At 42.8% G+C, this 22,800-nt stretch overlaps 3 protein-coding genes across 5 annotated transcripts; 2 read left to right on the top strand and 1 right to left on the bottom strand.

The window, feature by feature from the left end:
* Positions 1,149 to 7,277, top strand: LOC8078960 (putative zinc finger CCCH domain-containing protein 51). 3 transcript variants are annotated; one of them, XM_021452343.1, is made up of 12 exons: positions 1,149 to 1,391; positions 2,018 to 2,860; positions 3,086 to 3,121; positions 3,232 to 3,408; positions 4,362 to 4,499; positions 4,593 to 4,766; positions 5,025 to 5,147; positions 5,239 to 5,409; positions 6,054 to 6,136; positions 6,243 to 6,410; positions 6,504 to 6,570; positions 6,838 to 7,277. In XM_021452343.1, exons 1-12 carry the CDS (start codon positions 1,387 to 1,389, stop codon positions 6,890 to 6,892), a joined length of 2,040 nt encoding a protein of 679 aa, XP_021308018.1. In that variant the 5' UTR covers positions 1,149 to 1,386; the 3' UTR covers positions 6,893 to 7,277. The 3 variants fall into 3 exon arrangements, with proteins under 3 accessions (XP_021308018.1, XP_021308017.1, XP_021308016.1); XM_021452342.1 differs by having other exon boundaries at positions 2,960 to 3,121; positions 6,850 to 7,277; XM_021452341.1 differs by having other exon boundaries at positions 1,150 to 1,391; positions 2,960 to 3,121.
* Positions 13,266 to 17,657, top strand: LOC8078959 (putative zinc finger CCCH domain-containing protein 51). The gene is made up of 7 exons (XM_021452783.1): positions 13,266 to 15,357; positions 15,486 to 15,656; positions 15,747 to 15,917; positions 16,630 to 16,694; positions 16,802 to 16,918; positions 17,086 to 17,152; positions 17,347 to 17,657. Exons 1-7 carry the CDS (start codon positions 14,207 to 14,209, stop codon positions 17,432 to 17,434), a joined length of 1,830 nt encoding a protein of 609 aa, XP_021308458.1. The 5' UTR covers positions 13,266 to 14,206; the 3' UTR covers positions 17,435 to 17,657.
* On the bottom strand, positions 18,261 to 21,928 carry LOC8058361 (transcription termination factor MTERF9, chloroplastic). Its single transcript, XM_002460880.2, has 6 exons — positions 21,567 to 21,928; positions 20,373 to 20,445; positions 20,148 to 20,302; positions 19,379 to 20,068; positions 18,872 to 19,252; positions 18,261 to 18,795 (listed from the first exon to the last, which is right to left on the bottom strand). Exons 1-5 carry the CDS (start codon positions 21,834 to 21,836, stop codon positions 18,920 to 18,922), a joined length of 1,521 nt encoding a protein of 506 aa, XP_002460925.1. The 5' UTR covers positions 21,837 to 21,928; the 3' UTR covers positions 18,261 to 18,795; positions 18,872 to 18,919.

Genomic DNA, 22,800 nt, shown 5'->3' with positions numbered 1-22,800 from the left:
GACCAAACTGTGCAATTAGTTTTTGTTTTCGTCTATATTTAATACTCCATGCATGAGTCTAAAGATTCGATGTGATGGAGAATCTGAAAAATTTTGCAAAATATTTTGGAAACTAAACAAGGCCCGAGAGATTTTTGGCGGGCAGCAAATGAAGTGGAGAAGGACGAAATAAGCGGCTGCCATACGAGTCACGCGTGACTCAGGCCCCGGCACTCCGGCAGCCGGCAGCGCTGTTGCTATCCGCAGTGCATCGGCAGTGGGAAGTGTGCCCTTCTAGATTCCCAAAGCCAGCATGCATGGCAGCGTGACACGACCAACTGATCTTCGATCGAGCGACGTATTCCGTACAGTATTTTTCCGGGTCGTTTGTTTGTTTTCTCCATGGGGTCAGTGGCCCACGCGTGGTCGCATGATCGCATCCATCTACGCGGTTTCGGCCTTCCGGGACCTCGGTTTCGTTTGTTCGTTTGCGACGCCCCGGGGAGATTCCACCCGGCATCGGGGTCGGGCGCGCGGTCCCGCTGGCGCCTCGCGGAGTCGCGGTTCACACGTGCCCGTGCGCCGGCCGACGGCGTCGTGTCGTGCCACTGCCATTCCTCGTGCACGCTGGCCAGCCGACCACGCCGCGTCGCGCGATCCGATGCCGATGCGACCCGCCTTGCGCGACCACAAGATCTCAGTGGCGGTCACGACACCAGGACACGAACTCGCGACGTGGCGCACGCAGGTTTTTTTTCCCCCGGGAACGAGAAACCGGCAGCCGCCGCGGGTGGCTGCTGCGTGCTCCGCTTTTGGGGCGCCCAGGGGGCCTAGCTAGCGCCGCGGTCGCCGCGCGTTTCCACGGTCTCGGCGTAAGCTTCACACCTGCCCCGTCTCCATCCACGGTCTCGCGCTGCTGTTTTCGCAGGCCGAAGCGAAACAGTACCAAGTTCCCCTCTAGATGATGGACCGGACCATGAGCACTTTCAACCAAAGCCCAACGCACGACCATGGATACCCACGCGGCCTGCTCCACGATTTGGCGGCCTCCCTGCCAAAAGCAACCAGCCCACCTCCCGTTCCGCAGGAGCAGGACCGCAGTCCGCAGCGCGCCAGCGGCCCAGCGCCGTTTCCACTTCCCAGCGCACGGTGTAAACCCCTCTCCCCCCAACTGGCAAAAGGCGGAGGCGGTTCCATCCCCGGCCAAATTGGCCATTAGCGCGCGGAGTCCCAATTCCGCGGCGAGCCTGCGCGCGCGGAGTCCCATTTCCGCGGCGACCCTGCGCGCGCGGCGTACGGCGTTGGTGCTTCGTCGCTCTCGAGCCCTAGCGCCGCTCCATCTCCCTCTATCTTCTCCTCGCCGCTGCGCTGCTTGGCGCCGCATGCTCCTGTGCTCCCCCGAGGAAGATGAGGTTAGGGCTTTGTGACCGTAAAGCACTACTCCTTCCTGTTTACCGAGGGGGTTTTCCCGGTGCATGTGGTACAGTACAGTCGAAGTGGTGGTTTTGGTGGCCTTAATTTGGTTCAATTATGGAGGCGGGGGGCTTAACGCGCTAGTGCTGTTCGTGGTCGCGGGTGCGCTAGTCTATTGCGTTTCCTCTTGTTCTGTGATTGCACGGTGGCAGTGCGGTGGTTCGGTTGGATCCTGTGGACGGATTTTTGAAACTAGATTTTCGTGATCATCGGTTCGTTCTAATGCACTGGAGATTTTGGGGGTTAATTTGGTGCCGATTAAAGTCGCTAATTCTGCTAGTAAAAGCAGCTAAAGAAATCTTCTAGTAAAGGCGAATTCTGACCATTTGTTCGTTAATCTCGGAAATATAAAAGAGGAAAACACTGATTCGTGCAATACTAGTTCTTTTCTGTCGGCATACACGGAGGATGATGAGTGCCTTTCATTCTCAGTTGTGTTACTGCTATCCAAGCTGTGGTTTACTTGTTCTTTGAGCTTCCTGCAAAGGAGCCACCTAGCGTTTGCTGATGCCGAATCTTCCTTCCCAAATTGTACTGATTTGCAACATCTTGTTCTCTGCTGCAGTGAACATGAAATGGACACAACGGAATGCAAGAGCTCACTGCTGGATAGGGACCGGCAGCTTCATCCATGTAACCCCGAAGGGATCGTTGCTGACATCGTCTCATGCAAAACACGTGCAGAGATTGGACAACTACTCAACTCGGGTGACAAAATAGCCCCCTCGATTGTTGAGGCGGTGCAACAATTCCCACAGCTACCACCACTACAGCCACCTACCGTGCACCATGGCTTACTAAGATTCCCCCATTCACACCCTCATCCAATTGACTGTTTTCAAGGAATTCAGACTCCATTGCACTGGTCCCATTCATGGCCTCAGTCTCATCCAAGTTGTGTTTCTGATGAATTTCAGGCCCCATTCATCCTTCCCCATCTGCAGCCTCAGTTTCACTCAAGTGGCACCTTTTATGGATTTCATGCTCCATTCCCCTTGCCCCATCCACAGCCTCAGTTTGGCTTCAGTGGCAAATCTCATGGGTTTCATGCTCCATTACCACTCAATGTTCAAACTGGATCATTGCACCTTGGGCTGCCTCAGTTACATCCAAGCCTCGGTTTTCATGCTCCGTTCACCCCCATTGGTCCCCCTGGCACTTTTCAAAGCCAATCTCCTGAATTCACTGGCTCTGGTGAACTCATGTTGGAGAAGGAGATAAGAGAACTCCTGTTTTTGCTGCAACCACCAAGTCTCCAGGTTGAATCTCTTGCAAATATGTACATGGACAGGTACGGAAAGCCTCTGCGAAATGAGGGACTCATCATAGATGGCCAGCAGCAAGGAAAGGCTGGTTGCAGCCTAACAGATGTGCTCATGCGACTTAACACCACCAGAGTGATCGAAAGGTTTCTTCTGATCTTATTCATCTCAGCTAGTTTTACTTTAGATAGATGTTTGCTTCTTAGGTTGCATTCTCAATATGACTCTGTCTGTTTCAACTTCAGAAAGGGACATCAGTATATTGTCCCAGTGGAAGATGCTCCTATGTACTTGGCACATGCTTTCAAATTGGGGATGTCTCCTGCTAGCAGCAATTCTAATCAGATTTTTGTTGTTTTCATGCCTGGAAGCAAATTCACTGAAGAAGATGTTCACAGCTACTTCAGGTACTGCTGTCTAACTTCAACGCTTGATGCATCTTGAGCCTTGACATGAACCATCCACCTATTATGTAGTTATGCATCTGTAAATAACATTATAATGATATTTTGGCCAGTCAATATGGCACTGTCAATGACGTGCGAATTCCACCTCATCAAGGAAGGCGAAAGTATGGTTTTGTGAGCTTCCATGACCCTGGAACAGCAAAACAGATCTTATCAGAAAGGATCCCTCATTTCATCTGTGGAGATCCAGTTCTTGTCGAAGAGTACAAGGAAAAACATGAATTAGAGTAAGGATACAATATGGTTGTATTTTGTTGCTTGCTACTACACATTGATATTGCATTACCATATGGTGTAGACCTACTACTACCATTTCCTGTTAAATGATATCTCTTGAATGGTTTAGCATGATAAAGCCTACTATATATATATATATATATGAGCTATTCCCTCTGATTCCAAATGCAGATCGTTTTAGACTTGTGCACAAGAACAAGGAATTGGATTAATAACCTTAGTGCCATTAATTTATTATGTATTGGGAAAGATGACTCGTTCTTTTTAATCTTGAGCTTCGAGGCTGGACACATCACCACGCTTGTGCACTATGCAATGGCCCACTGGAGACTAGCTACCACCTATGCTTGGCCTGCCCCTTCGCCCAGGCGGTCTGGAGCCTTGTTATTTCATGGGTTTCATGCGCCATTACCACTCAATGTTCAAACTGGATCGTTGCACCTTGGGCTGCCTCAGTTACATAAAAAAAAGAGTCATTCTTTTGTTTGAATGATAATATTTCTTAAATTGAGTCAAAAGATAGGACGAAAGTGTCAAATATGCATAGATGTTCTAAATCAACCTACGTTTAGAGAATACTCCCTTAGTTTTTCTTACAAAGCGTTTTCTGTGTCATTAGGACAAGGCTTTTATTGACAATTACTTTACTCCACCGATATTTACTTTATGTGATAATAATATAATTATAAGTAAGTACTTTTAGATAAGAATAGAATATCATCAATTTTGTGTCAACTATTAATATAGTAGTAATTATTGGTCAAAGGCTTGTCATGAAATGAAAAAAATCTTATAATTACAAATAGAGGGAGTAGTTGACAAGGGTAAGACGACCTACACTTGGAAAATGGAGGGACTATGTTTTAAGTACTCTTATAACTGTCATTATTCAAGACAGTTTCAGAAAGTTAACTCTACAGTTGTTTACTTGTTTCAACTTCAGACAGGAACGTCCTCCTAAGTACTTGGCTCATAGTTCCAAACTGGGGGTGCCTCCTGCTAGAAGGGATTCTAACCAGATTTATGTTGTTTTCGTGCGTGAAAGCAAATTCACTGAAGATGATGTTCGGAACTACTTCAGGTACTGCCGGTTAACTTTGGTGCTCAGTGCATTTGACAGAAGCCTCTACTTGTTATGCAACTGTAAATAACATTATCATGATGTTTCTGCCAGTCAGTATGGTACTGTCAGTAATGTGCGAATTCCACCTCAAGGAAAACGCATGTACGGTTTTGTGAGCTTCCAGGACCCCGGAACGGCAGAACGGATCTTATCAGAAAGGACCCCTCATTTCATCTGTGGAGATCGAGTTTGTGTCAAAGCGTACAAGGATAAAGATGAACTAGAGTAAGCACCCCCTCATTTCATCTGTGGAGAGCAATTTGGTTGTCTGTTGCTTGCTGCTTACATTTCCTGCCACACAGTGCAAACCTACTATTTCATTTCCATTAAATGGCATGCCTTGCATGGTTTAGCATGTTAGCACCTTGAATCCTTTTTGTTTACCATGTTCATGATTTTTTTGTGAGCTATGTCTTGATCTTGTAAATATTGTTCCTCAATACGATTTTGGAAAGTTAACTCTACATATGTTTTTAACTTCAGATGCGAACAGCATCATGGTTTTGAATTGGTGTTACCTTCTGCAAGATATGCTTCTAACCAGATTTTTATTACCTTCGATCCTGAAAGCTCATTCACCAAAAATGATGCTTGGAAATACTTTAGGTATTGCTGTCTAATTTTAGTGTTTGGTGAAGCCTCTACTTTTTGTGGCTTTATGTAACTGTAAACAATACTATCCTATTATTTCTTTCAGCCACTATGGTCCTGTGAATGATGTGCGAAAGAAACGCATGTTCGGTTATGTGAGCTTCAAGCACCCTGAGACGGTAAAACGGATCTTATCAGAAAGATGTTTAAGGACCTCCCACTTCATCTGTGGAGATCATGTTTTCGTCGAACCTTACAGGGAAAAAGATGGACCAGAGTAAGGATCTAATATTTTGCTGTTTTTCGTTGCTTGCTGCATACACTGTACTACCAACAGTGAACTTAGGAAAGTCACTGTTAATGCAGTGGGCATCATGCTACTGGGTTACCAGTTTACCACCATTTATTACTTCACTAGCCTTTGTTTCTTTAAATAAGTTATAAACTAAAATGTATTTACTGTTAAGCCTTTTTAGGCCTTAAATTTTTGGGTTTGGCTACCGTAGCACTTTCGTTTTTATTTGACAATTATTGTCCAATCATAGACTAACTAGGCTCAAAAGATTCGTCTCGTAAATTACAGGTAAACTGTACAATTAGTTATCTTTTTTATCTATATTTAGTGCTCCATACATGTACCGCAAGATTTGATTTGATGAAGAATCTTGAAAAATTTTGGGAACTAAACAAGACCTTAGTCTTGTTAGATAAGTAAGTCCCTGCAAGATAAGTTTATATACTAAAAAACATGAAGTAGTTTGGTATTCGTGGACTATTTCTTTGTCACCTTTGTGCAAGCTATTTTTCTTTTCTTTTTCTTTACATGTTCTGGAATAAAACATTTGTAATTTCGTTGCTTCATGGCAATGAAATTTGGGTTTGTGTGGAGAAAAAAAGGTTTCAATGTGTTGAAAAATACAGGATGTTGGCTCGGGAAGTTGCTGATTTTGTCCTTGAACCACATGCGGTATCAGATGTTGATGTTATTCATGAGCATCATACAGGTGAGTGCTGCACTTGCATTCGTCATTTGTCGCTGCAGGTGCATTTTCTAACCTGAAATGTGGCAATATATTTTCCATCGAGTTATTTCTCTGTCCATATCTACAGGAAAACAATTATTGAGTAACCATGATTTTTATGGGGAGAAGCTGAATAAAGGGCGTGATCAAGGAATTGTTACTGAAAAGAGCAGTATTAATGTTGCACCAGTCATGGCTTCACCACGAACACGAAACCTGTCTGTTCATTCTGTTAGTGAAGAAAGTCCTTCACAAGGTTGAAGCATTGTCCATGTTTGGCCTGTATTTTGCTGCACCTTTTCCAGTTATTTTTGTAGTATAACCTTACCTGCTTCTGTAAACCTTGTAGGTGACAATATTGTAGAATCATCACATGTTTTAAATCATTTGGATGATGCATCAGCAGATCTAGACAGGTGAGATTTTCTGTTTATATGTTAGCTACACACCGCTGCCATGTATTGACTTGTATAATTCGTTGATCTGATGGGTACTCTAGTCGTTATACAACATAGTAACACTGAAAACATTCCTTTGACTCAAGCTTCAAATTGCAAATGCAGATAGCCATTTAGAGCTTCAAAATATTTTTCTTTTTCAGATAATTCTAGTATTTGAGCACTTCGGACGTTGCTGTGCTATTGTATATCTTCTCTTTGTTTTCTCACTCATGGACAGTGCAGTCTATTTTGCAGCCATGGCTTGAGGCTTCCAGAAACCCTCGAGGATGTTTTCTGATGGGAATAACCCAATCTGCCAATGCACTAGGAACAGACTTAATATCGTTAAACACTCTGATGGGGCACTATATTGTTAGTTGTGTCTTGCTGATACATCTAGACAGATACTCGAAGTAGGTTCTTGTGGGGAAGGCGTACATACATCAAGGCCTAGGTGGATTATGTTGTCATGATAAGATCATTTTGCAATTCTGCTAATGTTGAAGCATCCTTGTGAATTGACAGTAACCATGCAATATAGTCCAAGATGGAAATGATATATGCAAAGGTAAGCCTCAGCTATGAGAATGGAATGATCCTTGCGTAGTCTACCTGTTCGCTTGCTTTTTGACATCCTCTGTTAATTTGTTGGGTCGTGCTTAATGAATCTCCAATTACGGACAGTTCTGCTGCCTTCGTGTATGGCGAAACATGTTGCTAATAGATTCCAGTGCTGGCCTTGTCACATCTTCCACCAGTCCGTGGCATGCTACCAAGGCCTTGTTTAGTTCCTAAAAAATTTTGCAAAATTTTTCAGATTCCCCGTCACATCAAATCTTTAGACACATGCATAGAGTATTAAATATAGACAAAAATAAAAACTAATTGCACAGTTTGGATGGAATTGACGAGACGAATCTTTTGAGACTAGTTAGAGCATCTCCAACAACTTGGTATTTCAACATGCTATACTACCAAATTTGCTAAAAGCATAAAAATCCTCCTCCAACAACTCCTTATCTCAACTTGCTAAATTTACCAAGTTGCTATCCAGAGGTTTCTACTGCCGAGATTTGTCAAGTTGCTATCCCAAGTTGCTATCCCGAGCGCAACTTGTTGGAGACTCATATTCTTTTACCAAGTGAGCGGGTCCCATCTGTCATCCTCTATTTTTACCAAGTGAGAATAGCAACTTATTGGAGACACATCATTTTTTCTTTTGCTAAACGAATTAGCAACTTGCTATAACTCAAGATTTGACAAGTGAATTTTACCAAGTTGTTGGAGATGCTCTTAGTTTATAATTGGACAATATTTGTCAAATACAAACGAAAGTGCTACTATTCTTATTTTGCAAAAAAATTTAGAACTAAACAAGGCCCAAAGTACCAAGTTTTGCACCTGTGCTGCCACCTCGACTGTAGTGGAGAAGCGAACGGCACCCCACGAGCTAGCCCGATCGCCAGAGTTCTGATAACGAGATTTCCCTGCGGGGACTAGCCATTTTAATTTTTTATTTACAAAACTGGATTGTGGGTCGGCACAGCACGAAGTCAGCCTGTGGGCCCATGCTTGAGCCGAAGGCCAAGCATGCAGGCCGCTGAGGCACGGCACGGTAGGCACACAGGCTAAGTCAATACGGCATATGCTGTGGGCCATGTCTGGCCCAAGCCCAGCCTAGCCTGGCCTGATGGCCATCTATACCTAGTCCACAGTTTTCTCTGTGCGTCGTTGGGCGCTTAGGGCGGCCCGTGCCGTGGGACCTCGTTAGACCGCACGTGCTAGGAGAAAAGTTCATTTTCAAATTTTTACTACATACTTATTATTTTTAGAAAGATACATGTATAATCTTTTCTAGACAAATTTTCTGCGACAGTTTCTTTATCTAAATTTTCAGCATGACTTATACGAGAATGTTCTTATGAGAACTTCATTAGGTACTCCCTTTATCCTGTAATATAATGTATTCTATCATTTAAAACTTGTCCTCAAATATAATATATTCTAGAAGACAAAAATTAATTTTATATTAAATATTTTATATTTATCAACCAATTACTATTAATTATATTGATAATAGCGTTTGATTAGGAAATAAATAAAATAAAGGTACATGTGTCTTTTATGTTCTTTCTTAATTTGTCTTAGAATTTCTAAAATGCACTATACTACGAGATGGAGGGAGTATTAGAACCAATGTTTTTTTATCAGCTTATCGTTTCTAATCAGTCTGGTACTAAAGGATGATTAATCGACGATCAGAATGATTAATCAACCTCTGATCCATCTAATTATCCGTATAATCGTCCAACATATAGCAGGATTATATATCATATATGTATATAGTTGTAGACTTACAGTTACAGCAGGGAAGAGGGAGGAGAAAGAGGAGGGAGGAGGAAGCAGCAAGCAACAGCAGACTGCTTAGATTGGAACTGAAAGGGAGCAACTCAGCAGATGCACGAGCAGCAAGCTCAGCAGCTGAAGGCTGGAGTTGTGGGTGAGGGCTGAGAAGAGAGAGTGGGGATGAGGTATATAAGAGAAACTTTAATAGGCCTGACCCCAATAAATATAGCCCATGTCAAAAGCAGCCCAACTGCCAATTTAACTCTGATCAGCTAAGAGGCCTGATCGGACGATCAGGTTCTTAATCGCTCTGATCGAATCAGAGGCCCTAATCGAGTGCTAAGTACCGATAAAGATGATTAATCATGATTAATTAGACGATCAGAATATATTGATTGGAACTACACCCAACTTTATACCACTTCAGCTAAACTTTAGCTAGCTAAAATTTAATTTGACGTGTTTGGATCCACCAGCTAATTGAAAACTTTAACCATTTTACCCTTCGTTAATGTCGTACCCGACCATCCAAGCTTTGCAAACTTATATAGGGACCTAAATACCTTTTTTTTTCTAAAGAGAAACTGTTCTTCTCCAACTGTTATTGTGCCAGTGTTCTCGATCTTTCTATAGGCAACTAAGACATGAGTAATTCATTTGGAACAAATTATCTAAGAAAATTCATTTTGAACACGAGCTGGATTGTTGAAATCAAGACGTACGATACATGGTGATGGATCCATCCATTACAGTCTGGGCTTGCAAAGGGCACCAAATTCAGATGAAATCTAAGACCTACGAAAACACAGAAAACTCATTCAAATTCAAATTCTAACACCATAAACTAGCTGCGTAGTAAGTACTCCTCCATTATCTAAAACAGCATCATTAGTCGCATGATCACACTTGCTTCGGTAGCTGAAGAAACCAGCGGTCTGAGTCCTGATCCGATCGATGAAGTGCGTGCAGTGCAGCGCTATGCAACGGGAACCAAGAACGCTGTCGGCATGGGAAGCATGCTGCGTTCCGGCGCGGCGGCGGTGAAGCCAGGTCCTGCGTACATGGCCCGTGCAGTGGCTTCCATAGTATCTCCTCCGTTCCGATGTCGCCGTTGCTGCCACTGCCAGTACTGCTGCTCTCGCCGTCGTCGAGCAACTCGGCCTGCGGCGGGCAGCGCTTGTTGTGCACGTCCCAGCGCTCGGCGGATGATACGCGGCTGATCGAGCACTTGCTACTTACGACGGAAGACGTGTGCCTGATGACGAAGACGACGAAGCTGGGATCGCCGCCTTCTTGTGCGCGTCTCATCGTTCTGCGGAGTCGCCCCCGGCCAAGCCTGAGCGGCGCGATGTCGGGCTCTTGCGGGAGGATCCACGACCGGCGCAGCTCTTGACGCTGTCAGCGGAAGTGGAACAAGGGCTTGATGACGCTGAGGATTCTGTGCTGGCTGATTTGGTCTTGTGCGCGTCCCACCTCTCGTCGGAGTCGGCGCGGCCGGGCCTGGCGAGCGGCTTTGGGAGGATGGCGGCGACGCACGGCGTCGGGAGCAGTGGCAGCATCTTCCACTTGGGCGGGATCGGGAGCAGCGCCGGGAGAGCTGCGTGTGTGCCACCTTGAGGTGCACGTGGCCAACCGAGATCGCCATGACGCACGGAGACGCACACGATCGAGAAGTGCCTCAAGTGGAGCTGAGCAGAGGAGATGAAGCGAAGAGGCGACGATGAGATGATCGTCGGTAGCGCAGGGACGCCGGGCGCGAGTCGGTGGTATCATCAGCCATCAGGCGATCGAGTCCAATCGGAGTCGTCAGAATTCATTGAGCAACGTGCCGCGTGGGCGCCACGCCATCTCTGTTCGATTACGTTTCGGTGCTCGATCCGACGCTGTGCTGTGCACCGGAGATGGTGGCCGCGGCTGTCCTTAATTTGCATCTTTTTTTTTCTATAAACATAGTGGCATCGGCTTCCAGCTCTTGCTAATGGGATTAGCTGGTTCCGATCAATTAGGATGTCTTTAGCTGGGTTTAGCGGTGTCTGTTTGATCTAAAATTTAGCTGGCGAATCTAAACAAGAGCCACATGAAGAGCTAAGGAACTACATCAGACTGCTTCGCTCTAGGCTTTCTACTATGCTCTAAAAACAGTCCATGACGGAGGAGATCACCTCCTCTAAAAAGTGGATTCATTGAACAATTTTTTGGTTGCTCCATCAGAATGAACTAATAGCAAAGTTAGCTTCCAGTCTCGTTGCACATAAACGAAAATAAAATCCGTTTCTAGTGGCCGGGTTGGCATAGTGCGTTTTCCATGCATTTTAATTTGGGTTGTACCCGTGTCTCAACCCAACCAACAATTGAACACAAATTAGGCCTTGTTTAGATACCAAAGATTTTAGATTTTGCTACTGTAACACTTTCGTTTGTTTGTGGCAAATATTATCTAATTATGGACTAACTAGGATCAAAAGATTCGTCTCGCGATTTATAGGTAAATTGTGCAATTAGTTTTTATTTTCGTCTATATTTAATGCTTCATGCATGTGTCGAAAGATTCGATGTGACTGGTAATCTTGAAAACTTTTTAGTTTTTGGGTGAACTAAACATGTAGACCTTAGCATAATAATTATCACCCGTACTTTTTCTGCCAACCAAGAGTGTTTTTCTCTCACAATAAATCAGCCAACAGTAATTTCAACCATGATTTTTCAGATCAGTGAACAGGCTCGAGCTCCATGAGAGCATGTTGTTGGCTACTGTAGCATTTTCGTTTTTATTTGACAAACATTGTCTAAACACGGAGTAACTAGGCTTAAAAGATTCATCTCGCAAATTACTTTTTATTCTTATCTATATTTAACATTCCATGCATACGACTAAAGATTCGATGGACGGAAAATCTTGAATTTTTTTTTGAACTAAACAAAGCCCAAGTTCCAGTCCTACCCAAGTCCACGCTGCCCCCCCCCCCCCCCACCCACCCAACCAATCACGCCCTAAGATACTACTTGTTGCTCGAAAAAAAATATATATTTTGAGATGTTTCGATTATTGGAAATTTAGAGTGGAGTTTGGAGTTAGAGTATGTAATGACGTCTGTGGTAGATTGTGGTATATATGGTGCACTTCCTACCAAGTGTTACACCTAACTTAACAATAATGCTGTAGAATTAAAATGCATTTTGCAATGCCAGACGACAAAAGCCTGCATCTTAGTAGTTTTTTCTTGTATTGGACTATTATTACACTACACAACATAAGATAAGATTTAGAGAGAATTGGCTTTGGGACATACAGAATGGTGGCCATTTGCCAACGGATACTAGGAAAAATTAGAATGCTCAAAGACATTCTGTTTCTTGTCAAATTTGTTGGCGGACACTACGTCTAATCAAACATTATTACAAAATAGATATAAAATCACATAAGTGCTAGAAAATTATACTATAATTTTTTTTACACTCTACATGATGAGAACTATAGTGTAAAAATATTATTTTATATTTTTTAGTATCTTACTAATATATTAACTAATTAACTATGGTTATCTTTGTCTATTTATGAACAGGGGCAAAATGGTCATTTCAGTGCAAAACAATATTTTTACACTATAGTTCTCACCATGTAAAGTGTACAAAAAATTTATAGTATAATTTTTTTGCATTTATATGATTTTATATCTATTTTATAATAATATTTGATTAGACGTAGTGTCCGCAAACAAATTTGACGAGAAACGGCTAATTCTCCTTAAGATTTAATACTAGGGCTTTGTTTAGATACGAAAAGATTTTAGATTTCGCTACTGTAGCATTTTCGTTTGTTTGTAACAAATATTGTCCAATCATGGACTAACTAGGATCAAAAGATTTTTCTCGCGATTTACAGTTAAACTGTGTAATTAGTTTTTATTTTTATTTATATTTAATGCTTTATGTATGTGCCGAAAAAATTGATGTAATAAAGAATCTTGAAAACTTTTTTATTTTTGAGTGAACTAAACAAGACCCAGGACAACCAAGGCCTTGTTTAGTTTCTTGAAAATTTTGCAAAATTTTTCAGATTTTCCGTCACATCGAATCTTTAGAGGTATGCATGGAGTATTAAATATAGATGAAAATAAAAACTAATTGTACAGTTTGGTCGGAATTGACAAGACGAATCTTTTGAGCCTAGTTAGTTCATAATTGAACAATATTTATCAAATACAAACGAAAGTGCTACTATTTCTATTTTGTAAATTTTTTTTGAAGTAAACAAGGCCCAAGAGGAGGAACCAACCATAAAGCTGCCGACCGACTTCGCTGTTCGCTCACGCCGGTTCCGCAGCGCCGTTCTCTCATCCTCCAAAGACACCACTTCCGGCAAAAACCCTCCAACCCCAGGCAAACTGCCATCCGCGCGCGGACTCCCGCTTCCGCCGCGAGACTGGGCGCTCGGCGTACGACATTGGTGGTCGCCGCCCGCCCCGCGCCTCCTCGTCTCCCTTCCCCTTCTACTCCCCACTGCGTTGCCTGGTGCCACATGGTTCTGTGCTTCGCTGCACCAGGAAGATGAGGTTAGTGTTCCGACTTCGGAAACTGCAAAGGACTACTCCTTGCGCTACCTGTCGTTGCTTGATGAGTTCTTGCGTGGGGTTCTTGGAGCATCTGGTACAAGTACAATACAACCGCCCAGGGATTTGGTTGGGTTTTCTGGAGACGGGTTCTTGGACCTAGGGGGCGTTCTTGGTCGGGAATGAGCAGGTTTATCTTGTCTTGTCTTGCGCTGGTGTGATTATTGGGATGGTCTTGCCGACTAGCTCAACTGGAGGAGTAGGATTTTTTTTTGTCGAACCGGAGGTTAACCCATTTCCATTACTGGAAGAGTAGGATTTGGTGAGCTTTGATTGGATTCTGGAGAAAGATTCTTGGAAACAGTAGTTCATGACCATTGGTCCGTTCTGGCATATTAAGAGATATTGGTGGTTTTTGGTGGCAAGATTAGAGTTGCTGATTTCTGCTAGTAAATACCAAATCCAGTCGGTTCTTATATTTGGAATCGCGAAATGGGGAAAATTGAATTCGCGCAAAATTCCTGTTGTTTAATTGTTTGGTTGAGGCAGAGAATGATTCAATATTTTGTTTGCGCGTGCACTACTGTTCTACATTCCTGCTGTGTCGTCTTCTTTCAATGTTCCAGAAAAGAACCGCCTGCATTTGTTACTGCAAAATCTTGCTCTGCAATGGTTTCATTGTTCCAACATCTTGTTATTGCTGAAGGAGACAAGAAATGGAGATAGATGAATGTAGGAAGTTGTTGCTAAATAAGGCGCTGCAGATTAATGTACCGAACGCCCAAAGGTTCGTAGACTACATCATCAGTCACAGATTGCCTGCAGAGATCAGACAGTATTCATCTGCCTCCATTCAGCAATTGCGCTCCCTGTTCAGTGATTACCTTGAAGCCCACCCACTGAGACAAGAAATTGATATGGATGAATATAGGAAGTTGTTGCTGAATAAGACCATGCAGATTGATGCACGAAACGCCCACAGGTTTGTTAACTACATTGTCAGTAACAAATCGCCTGCAGAGATTGCACGGTATTTATCCGGCTCCATTCAGCAACTGCGCTCCCTGTTCCGTGAGGTGATCACTTACCTTGAAGCTCACCCACCACTAATTCAGCAGTTACCCCTGCAGAAGCCACCTTCATGGGGACATGGTCATGGCTTACAGTTCCCTCAGCCTCAGTTGCATCCAAGCAGCAGCTTTCCTGGAAATCAGGCTCAAGTCCCTTTGCCCCATGGGCAACCTCAGTTTGACCCTAGATTCAGTTTTAACAGAATACAGCCACCATTGTTCCCGTTCAGTCCAATTGAAACAGTGCACCGTGGTCAGCTTCAGTTTTATCCAAGCAGCAGTACTGATAGAATTCAGCCTCAATTGCTTCCAGTTGTTCAAATTGGGCAACCACTGCCTCAGATTCGTCCAAGTGCAAATTTTAATGAGATTCAGCCGCAATTTCCCACCAATGTTCATTCCAATGCTCTTCAGAGCGCTGATCGAAATGCTTCTCAGAGTGTTGCTGGAGGTTCATCCAGAAGGTCCCAGCGTTGTTATAATCACTTCAATGGTGGTTGTAAAAATCGTAAGTGTCAGTATTGTCACTGGTCTTATCTTTCTGGGCTGAAGTTCGAGTTGCCAAATCACTCCCTTGAGAGATTGCCCTTGTTGGGAGAAGAGATCAGACAGCTCCTTATTTCACAGCAACCATCAGTAGTCCCAATTGAGCATCTGCCAATGATATACTTTGCAAAGTATGGGAAGTCTCTGTTTGTGACGGACTTCAAACCAGAGGTGCAGCAGCTTGGGGAAAAGGGTAGTTACAGCCTCATATGTCTGCTCATGAGGCTTGATACTATAAAAGTGATCGAGAGGTTTCATCTCATCTTATGCATCTCTGCTATTTTCCTTTCAATAACATCTTTAGTCTTAATTTGTAAACACAAAAATGTTTCATGTTTTAATTAGCGTTTCACTGTGATTACTGTTATTTCAACTTCAGCGATGGACAACAATGTGCAGCCCTGGGGGGAGATGCTCTTGAGTCAAGTGGCTCGGCTGCTGATTCCAAATTGGTGCTTGCTCCTCCAAATACAAGGCATATAGTTACAATTTATATTGCCTTCTCTCGTCAAAGCACATTCACTGTCAGAGGTGCTTGGAGCTACTTCAGGTATTGCCAATTTGCCATATGACTTTATCATGATATTTCTGCTGTATTGTTATGAAGTTGTAACTAACATTATCATGATATTTCTGTCAGGAAGTTTGGGCCTGTCACTTTTCTGCAAATCCTAGGGGCCATGAGAGGTTGGGTGAGCTTCCTGTATCCTGAGACTGTAAAATTGCTATTATCAGAAACCAGAAGTAACCGTCACTTGATACTTGGAGCGGTAGTTCATATCTTTTCCTCCATGGAAAAACTTGAACGGACGTAAGTATCTAATGCTTGTTTGTTTTCTGTTACATGCTCTTCCATTTTGTACTACCACACAAACTACTAGCATCATCATTAAAACAATATCTCATGTATGTTTGCTCATTCAGGCCTAGAATATTTTATGGCTGTCTTCATTTTTCCTAAAAAGTAACTGTTTTCCTCCGAGTTCTGCAAATAAGTTACTGGCTAAAGACTATTTAATTTTTGCTTCATTGGCGGGTTTCAATTAGTAAAAAGCGTGATGAAGATCGAGGCCCCTTCTTCTATGACACTGAACTTGTTTTCCTGTAGCAATCAAGCGTGATTCAGAGCTTGATTTCCATGCTTTGCTGCCCGTAATATTGTATTTTCCTGGCAGGTGCTGCACATCAGTACATTGATCTTCATTTGTGTCTATACATCTATTATCTAACTATACCGGCTATTGTAAATTTTGCAAGCCTGTCTTGTTCTTGATAAGTTACTTTCTGAACCTTTGTATTGCTAAGGTTTGCTTGTTTTGTTTGTTTTGTTTATTGTGGGTAACTTCCTTTAAATAAGTTACTGATCTTTGTATGGAGTTTACTAACTTTCTTATGGTTGTCTATGCACTTCTTTTTTATTACCTTTGTTCAATTATTCTCTGTTTTATTTACACGTCCAGCCATTCTATTTGTATTTTCGAATCATAAATGCACATTCTGTTTCCACCGTGTTGAAATTACAGGGTGTCAGGTCAGGAAGAAAGTGACAAGGTGTCAGATGTCAATGTCAGTTATGAGCATCACATTGGTGAGTACTGAGCAGATACTCTGCTTTCTGTTATCTCGACCTGCATTTAATAAACTAAAACTGCGATAATGTAATTTTCTGTAAGCCATTTTTGTTCTCATCATCAGGGGGAAAATCATCAAGCAAATTCGAACTATCTCCAGAGAAACTGAATAATGAGTGTGATAAAGTAACTAGTGCTGATAAGAGCAGCAGTACTGTTGCTCACGGAATGGCTTCAGAAGGTATTCGTGTGGAATTTCACCTTCTTCTTTTGTGTGTGTGTGTGTGTGTGTGTGTTTGGGGGGGGGGGGGGGGGGGTGGTGAAACTTCACCAGTTAGTATTTGTCTTTACATTTTTCGGCACATTTTCCTGTTCTTTTAACCTTACTGGATTCTGTAAATATCCTAGGTGACAATGCAGTAGAACCGTCAGATCTATCAAATCGTTCAGACAAGGCATCAGCAGATCAAGATATGTAAGTTTCCTGTATATATTAGTTGATTCAGCTATTTTCTAGTATCTGACCTCTAGGATGGTTTATTGATCTGGTGGTCATTTTAGATTTTGAGGATTTCGGATGCTACTGAACTGTTATACATCTTTTCTATTTGTCTTGTTGTATCACCCTCCTAATTAATCTGGCTCTGAACTTTGCAAACTATCTTGCAGTGATGATTCTGGACTTCAGGATGACCTTGCTGTTGACTCTTCGTGCTACGAGCAGACAAATTCGCCAACAGATTGTACATTGCCGTAGGATCATCAAACGTGTGCAGTAAACAAAAGCCAGAAGAACAGGACTGGAAGCATAGTTGAAATAGGTTCATATAGAAAATATCATTTTACAGCTCATTTTAAAGCAGAAACATATTTTCACAATGTAGGTCTCATTTCGAGAAAAGAGTGATATACTGTTCATGTATTGTTGCTCAATTGTTTGACCTCATAAGGAAAAAAAATATGTACATTGGTTGAATTCTTGTGCTCTGTTTATCCCTTTTTTGGGTCTCTGGCGTACCTGTTAAATCTCGAATCGTAGGATCATCCACAGGATGCTTTGCTTCCTGCTTAAGCACATAGTTCATGCATGATTTGCTTACGCTTCGACATCAATGAATCTGCGATAGGCTGTGCAGCTGAGCTTAGTGGGACCATATATATAGTTCTGCTCGTCATAATTCTCCGTTAGATAGCTGTTTTGGGCTGTGTGAAATACAAAAACCAGGTGGGGAGCGACTCCCCCCCCCCCCCTTTGACCGTCAAAAAAAAAATAATTCTCCGTTAGTTTCTTCTCTCCTCTCTCCTTTAGGATCCCAAGTGCTAATCGCTCTGGTCTGTGACTTGGAAATTCTGTCGGAGGAGCCTCAGCAATGTCTTTTCCCCCTCTCGAACAGCAATGCCTTTTTCCCCTCTCGAACAGCAATGCATATTTTCTTAGGAAAGGAAGCAGGTTAGGGTTTGAATTAGACAGGAATTAAAGTGAAAACTAATACTCCTAGAGCGGCAGGCACCCATTACGCTGGTACTGTGGCGAAGTCGACAATAGCGCCTGGTACGACAGTTATTCAACAGCCTCCACCAGATGATCAAGGACTAACTTTAATAGAATATAGGAGTAGATCCCAGCTACACTATTACGTATCATTAGGCCACAAAAGAAAATAAACTTACAGACAAAAGTTCTAACACAACAACCATGAAATGGTAGGATGTACAAGCCGTCTATGATTCATGATAACAAGACTTCAAAAAGGAAACCTCAAGGTCAAACGGCATTACAGAATTACAGCAGCACAGAAGGCTGCTTGTAATGGCACTCTTACACAGTTAGGCTACATTTTTCTAACGTAGCCATTTTGTTCCGTAGTTGTAGTCTATAGTAACTAGCAATCAAGGCGAGGTACTCCTAGAACTAGATAACAAAGTGTCCCTCCAATCATTCTGGCAACTGGCATAATGCATTTCTCTCTGATTGTCATCCATTTGCAACTGATTGAGGGCATTCGATGAGACTTCACCTTTAGAGAGGTGGTATGAACAATAAGTATAAGCTATAGTTAGTGATGTAGTATAAACCCAGTGAGCATCAGGTACCAAGTCAGCAACCAAGCCCATTTCCTGAGAACAGTGAACCATCAGTATTATGTAAACTGTTACCAAATAAACCCTAAAAATCAGGAAGAGATCATCTTACTGTTAGGAGCACGTGCTCAAAAGAAACCCATTCCCACCCCCTAGGCATCTACCGTCTTGAGACTAGTGTTTTCCTTCCAGACTTCTCTGCAAAACCTGTTAGCAGCAACCTCTGTCTGAATGTATGGTATGTCTCCAAGCTAGTCCCAGCCCACCTCTGGCAAAAACGCTCATCTGTGGGCACAAAGGAGCTCAGAGGAAATGGACCCTTTGGAGCTTTCTTCAATGAAACCAGAAAACGGTGGCGGGGACGGATCCTCTGATCAAGAGACAAGCTCAGATACATAGGATATTTCGTTAAGGATTGAACCTCATTCTTGAGTTCATTGACCAAGTAAAGATACTTTGGCTTGAGATTTTCCTCCAATGACAAAGATAGCACCTGACATGGAATGTGCAACAGTACATATACCATGAGACACATGTTCAATGAATAACGAACATAACTGAAAAAGGAAAGCAAGAATAGAAATAATAGGGAACAAAGACATGAGTGAAGTAATAATACCTGAGTAAGACTTGTCAATACTTTGAGAATGTCAGTGTTTCTCATACCAATGCTTCTCAGGAAATTTATTCGAGGTAAGATTCCATCCTCAATGCTGTAGTGAAGCAGCTGAGGGTGTTTTGTGACCATCTTAACTATGCTATCTTTGGGAGCGCCCAGTTCTTTTGTCAGGAAAAGCGATCGAGATTTCCATGCACTATCAATTTTCTGCACCAGAATCTGTGGGCTTAGCTGCACTACTTTCCCAACATCACTCTCCTCAATACCAACTTCCTCAATCAGATACCTTACTGTTGGCTTCAGAGAGTGCTCCACACTGTAAGAGAACATCGAAGGAGCAGCAGAAATAATTTGTCCTATTCGTGTATTCGGAACTCCAATGCTTACGAGAAAATCAACATGGGATTTCAGATTGCCAAGGGTGTATTCCAGAATCTGTGGCTGCCTGACCAGTATCCTCTTCATATCCTTGCTTTTAACCCCAGCACTTAGCAGGAAATCCAACCTTTCTTCTGCTGAAGCCTGACTGATTTGAAAGCAGGCCATGTGTCTCTCATAGATGTAAGTAAAATGAGACTCCTTTAGTCCAAATGTGCACAAGTAATCAATCAGCGGTAACCATTTGTCATCAAAGTCATAATCTTCTTGTAGTTTCTGGAACAGACTTCGAGAGATACTTGCATTTTTCAACTGCAACAACAAACAACGTTAACTCAGTGCACCCCGAAATCAATATGGACAGGTTACATTTACATGCTGAGTAATTTACCTCAACTTCACTATCCATGTTCTTAAGATCCATTGATGATCGTCCCACTTTACTCCTAGGATACAGGGACTTACTTTTTCCTGGACTGCCGTAGTTATCACGAGTTTTGGGTTGTCTTCCTTCCCAGTTTTCTTTTACCAGTGGAGGTTCCAATTCTGGAGAATTAGAGTTTAAGTACCAAGTAACCACTGTTTCTAAATAGATTTAGCATAGTTCTTAAGATACCTTGTCTCTTGCTTGAAGCACGAGGGCTGTTTGAATAAAGTACACCAGGATATTCCAAACCCGACATGTCATCCTGAAAAGGAAACCAAGCATAAAGTTAGGATAGTAGATATAGATGAAAATAACTAATGATAAGATTCCAATGTTACGTTCCATGGACAAATAAACAACAGGATATAAAAACACAATGTTTTTCCATGTTCAACATTTGCCTGTCATGTAATTCGAACTCAGAATTCAAAGATCTAATTTTATTGGGGTGCTCAGTGAAACATATGCATCTCAGGCAGTCATTACTGGAACACAACGGAAAAGTACTACATTCATAATGCATGCATACAATCTCTCTCTCTTTTTTAATATACACATATGGACTATGTTGGACTGATATTCAGTAAAAATGTGGTGCTGATCAGTTACGGGCATTCAGTTAAAACCTAAGCTAATCCTTTGAGCCATTATAGTGTTCCGTCACACTGCAGGAGATGTTTTTTTAACAGAGGTAACCTGACTTTTACCGAAAGCAAATGAAGGGAGGCACTCTCGCTCCATATTCAAATGTCTTCTGAAGAATATAGTGTTTGCAATATGGGTCACTGGGATTGGGAGGCAATCTGCCATTTATGCAGCTTCATACTTAGAAGCCATAATCTGTTGATGCTGATTCTGAGGAACACCGACCAAATGCTAATGATCAATCACGCCACACTACTTAGTTCCTTGTATTCACAATATGGCGCAGCTTGGGGAAACAGAGAGGGCACCAATAATGAATACAAACAATTTTACACCAGAGAAACATGTTAGAAGGAAACTGCAGGAGAACGCGAACATTACAAAGTCAGTAGTTCCAATCCTATAAGTCGAATCACATAAGTTGCAAAATGGTAGGCTAAACCTTACAGGTCACTAGATTTAAGGTAACTCTTCCATCATGGTTCGTTGCGTGCCTATACAAGGACACCCGTTTAGCTCGTTCAGCTCACGGTGCGAACTGTGTATTTGAAAGCCAATTGTGCTCCACATGCGAAACGCAAATAGCAAACGTCTTGTTCAATTGCTATTATTAATATGGCATTGATACGATGATATGATCCAAGGGTGGCAGAGATCAGGTGTCCCATCAAGCAAACCTATGGGGACGATGATAAGTGAGGAGTAGCTACTAGCAAATTGGCAATGGGGCTAACTTACATCGCTCTCGTAACCTTCGTCGTCATCCTCTTCGTCGAACTCCGCCTCCTCCTCATCGTCCTCGTCTAGGTCGTAGTAGGGGTCCCGGGAGCGGCGGACGCGGCGGTTGGGCTTGAGGAGGCGCACGTTGGTCTGGAGCGAGAACGCGACGCCGCCGGCGCGAGCGTGAAGGGCGGTCGCGGAAGCGGAGGCGCCATGGTCCCGGGAAGGGAGGAGGGCGGAGGGCCGGGCGGCGGCGAGCGGCCGCGGCAGCTGGAGCTGCAGCGCCATGGAGCGAGCGAGGGGGGATTGCGCGTACGGCGCGGCCTTGGATTTTTATTTTTGGATTATCTACGGCGGTGGGGGTCAGGGATCGGTGACGGTGAGTCGGTGAGGGGGGGCCGTTTGGATGGGGACGAAGGAAGAATCTTGCGGGCGGACTGACGTGGACCGCGGCGGGCAGCGGAATCGCACAGGGGAGGGGATGTCAGGAGGGTTTAACGCTACTGGGCCAAAACAAAGCTTGGGCCGCGAACTGCGGAGGATGGGCTGCAATCTGGGCGGCGGACTCAAGTCGCATGGTATAGGCTACGGCCTTTTTCTTATGCCACGGTCTAAAGTTTATTAATTGGGTGAAACTAATAAAAGACTAAATTTTAGATCACTTTGGCTCACTTATGTGATTTAATAATTTCAGGAAAAACTTATATGTCTAATGGATTTTTGTGGAGTTGTCTAATTTTTAGACATAACTTTAGACCCTTCTTTTGGAGTCTCTAGAGCCAAAGTGGTTATATGATTTGTTGCATGTTTGGATTATGAAACAAATAATCTTATTTTTTTATAAAAACACCAAAGCCAAATCTATATCTAAACCTAGTTATTTAATTATTTATTTAAAATAATATTAAAGCTTTATAGATAATAGAAAATAGTTATGGCTTCATGCTTCTTCAGAAAGAAACATAGGTCCACGAGGAAAAACAAGAAGCACACCCAAAGTTAAATCTTTTTACAAGGTTCTGGACTAGATATTGAGAGGGTACACAAAGTAATATACATTACTAGCTTGTTGCCTCCCATTTATAGGAACGAATGTAAACTGCTTGTTGGTTGTTTGAAACCAAACACCAAATAACAAGCTTGCCATAGAATCGATCATGATGGCACTAAAAAATGTTAAATCATTTCAGACTTACTACAGAAGTAACGAATCTTACTCTCTTCCAAATTCTTTTAGCTAATATTATCCTTT

The sequence above is a fragment of the Sorghum bicolor genome, chromosome 2 (assembly GCF_000003195.3).
Source record: "Sorghum bicolor cultivar BTx623 chromosome 2, Sorghum_bicolor_NCBIv3, whole genome shotgun sequence".
Taxonomy (NCBI): Eukaryota; Viridiplantae; Streptophyta; class Magnoliopsida; order Poales; family Poaceae; genus Sorghum; species Sorghum bicolor.
The sequence above is the reverse complement of the archived record's forward strand: the minus strand, read 5'-3'. Positions and strand labels throughout refer to the sequence as shown.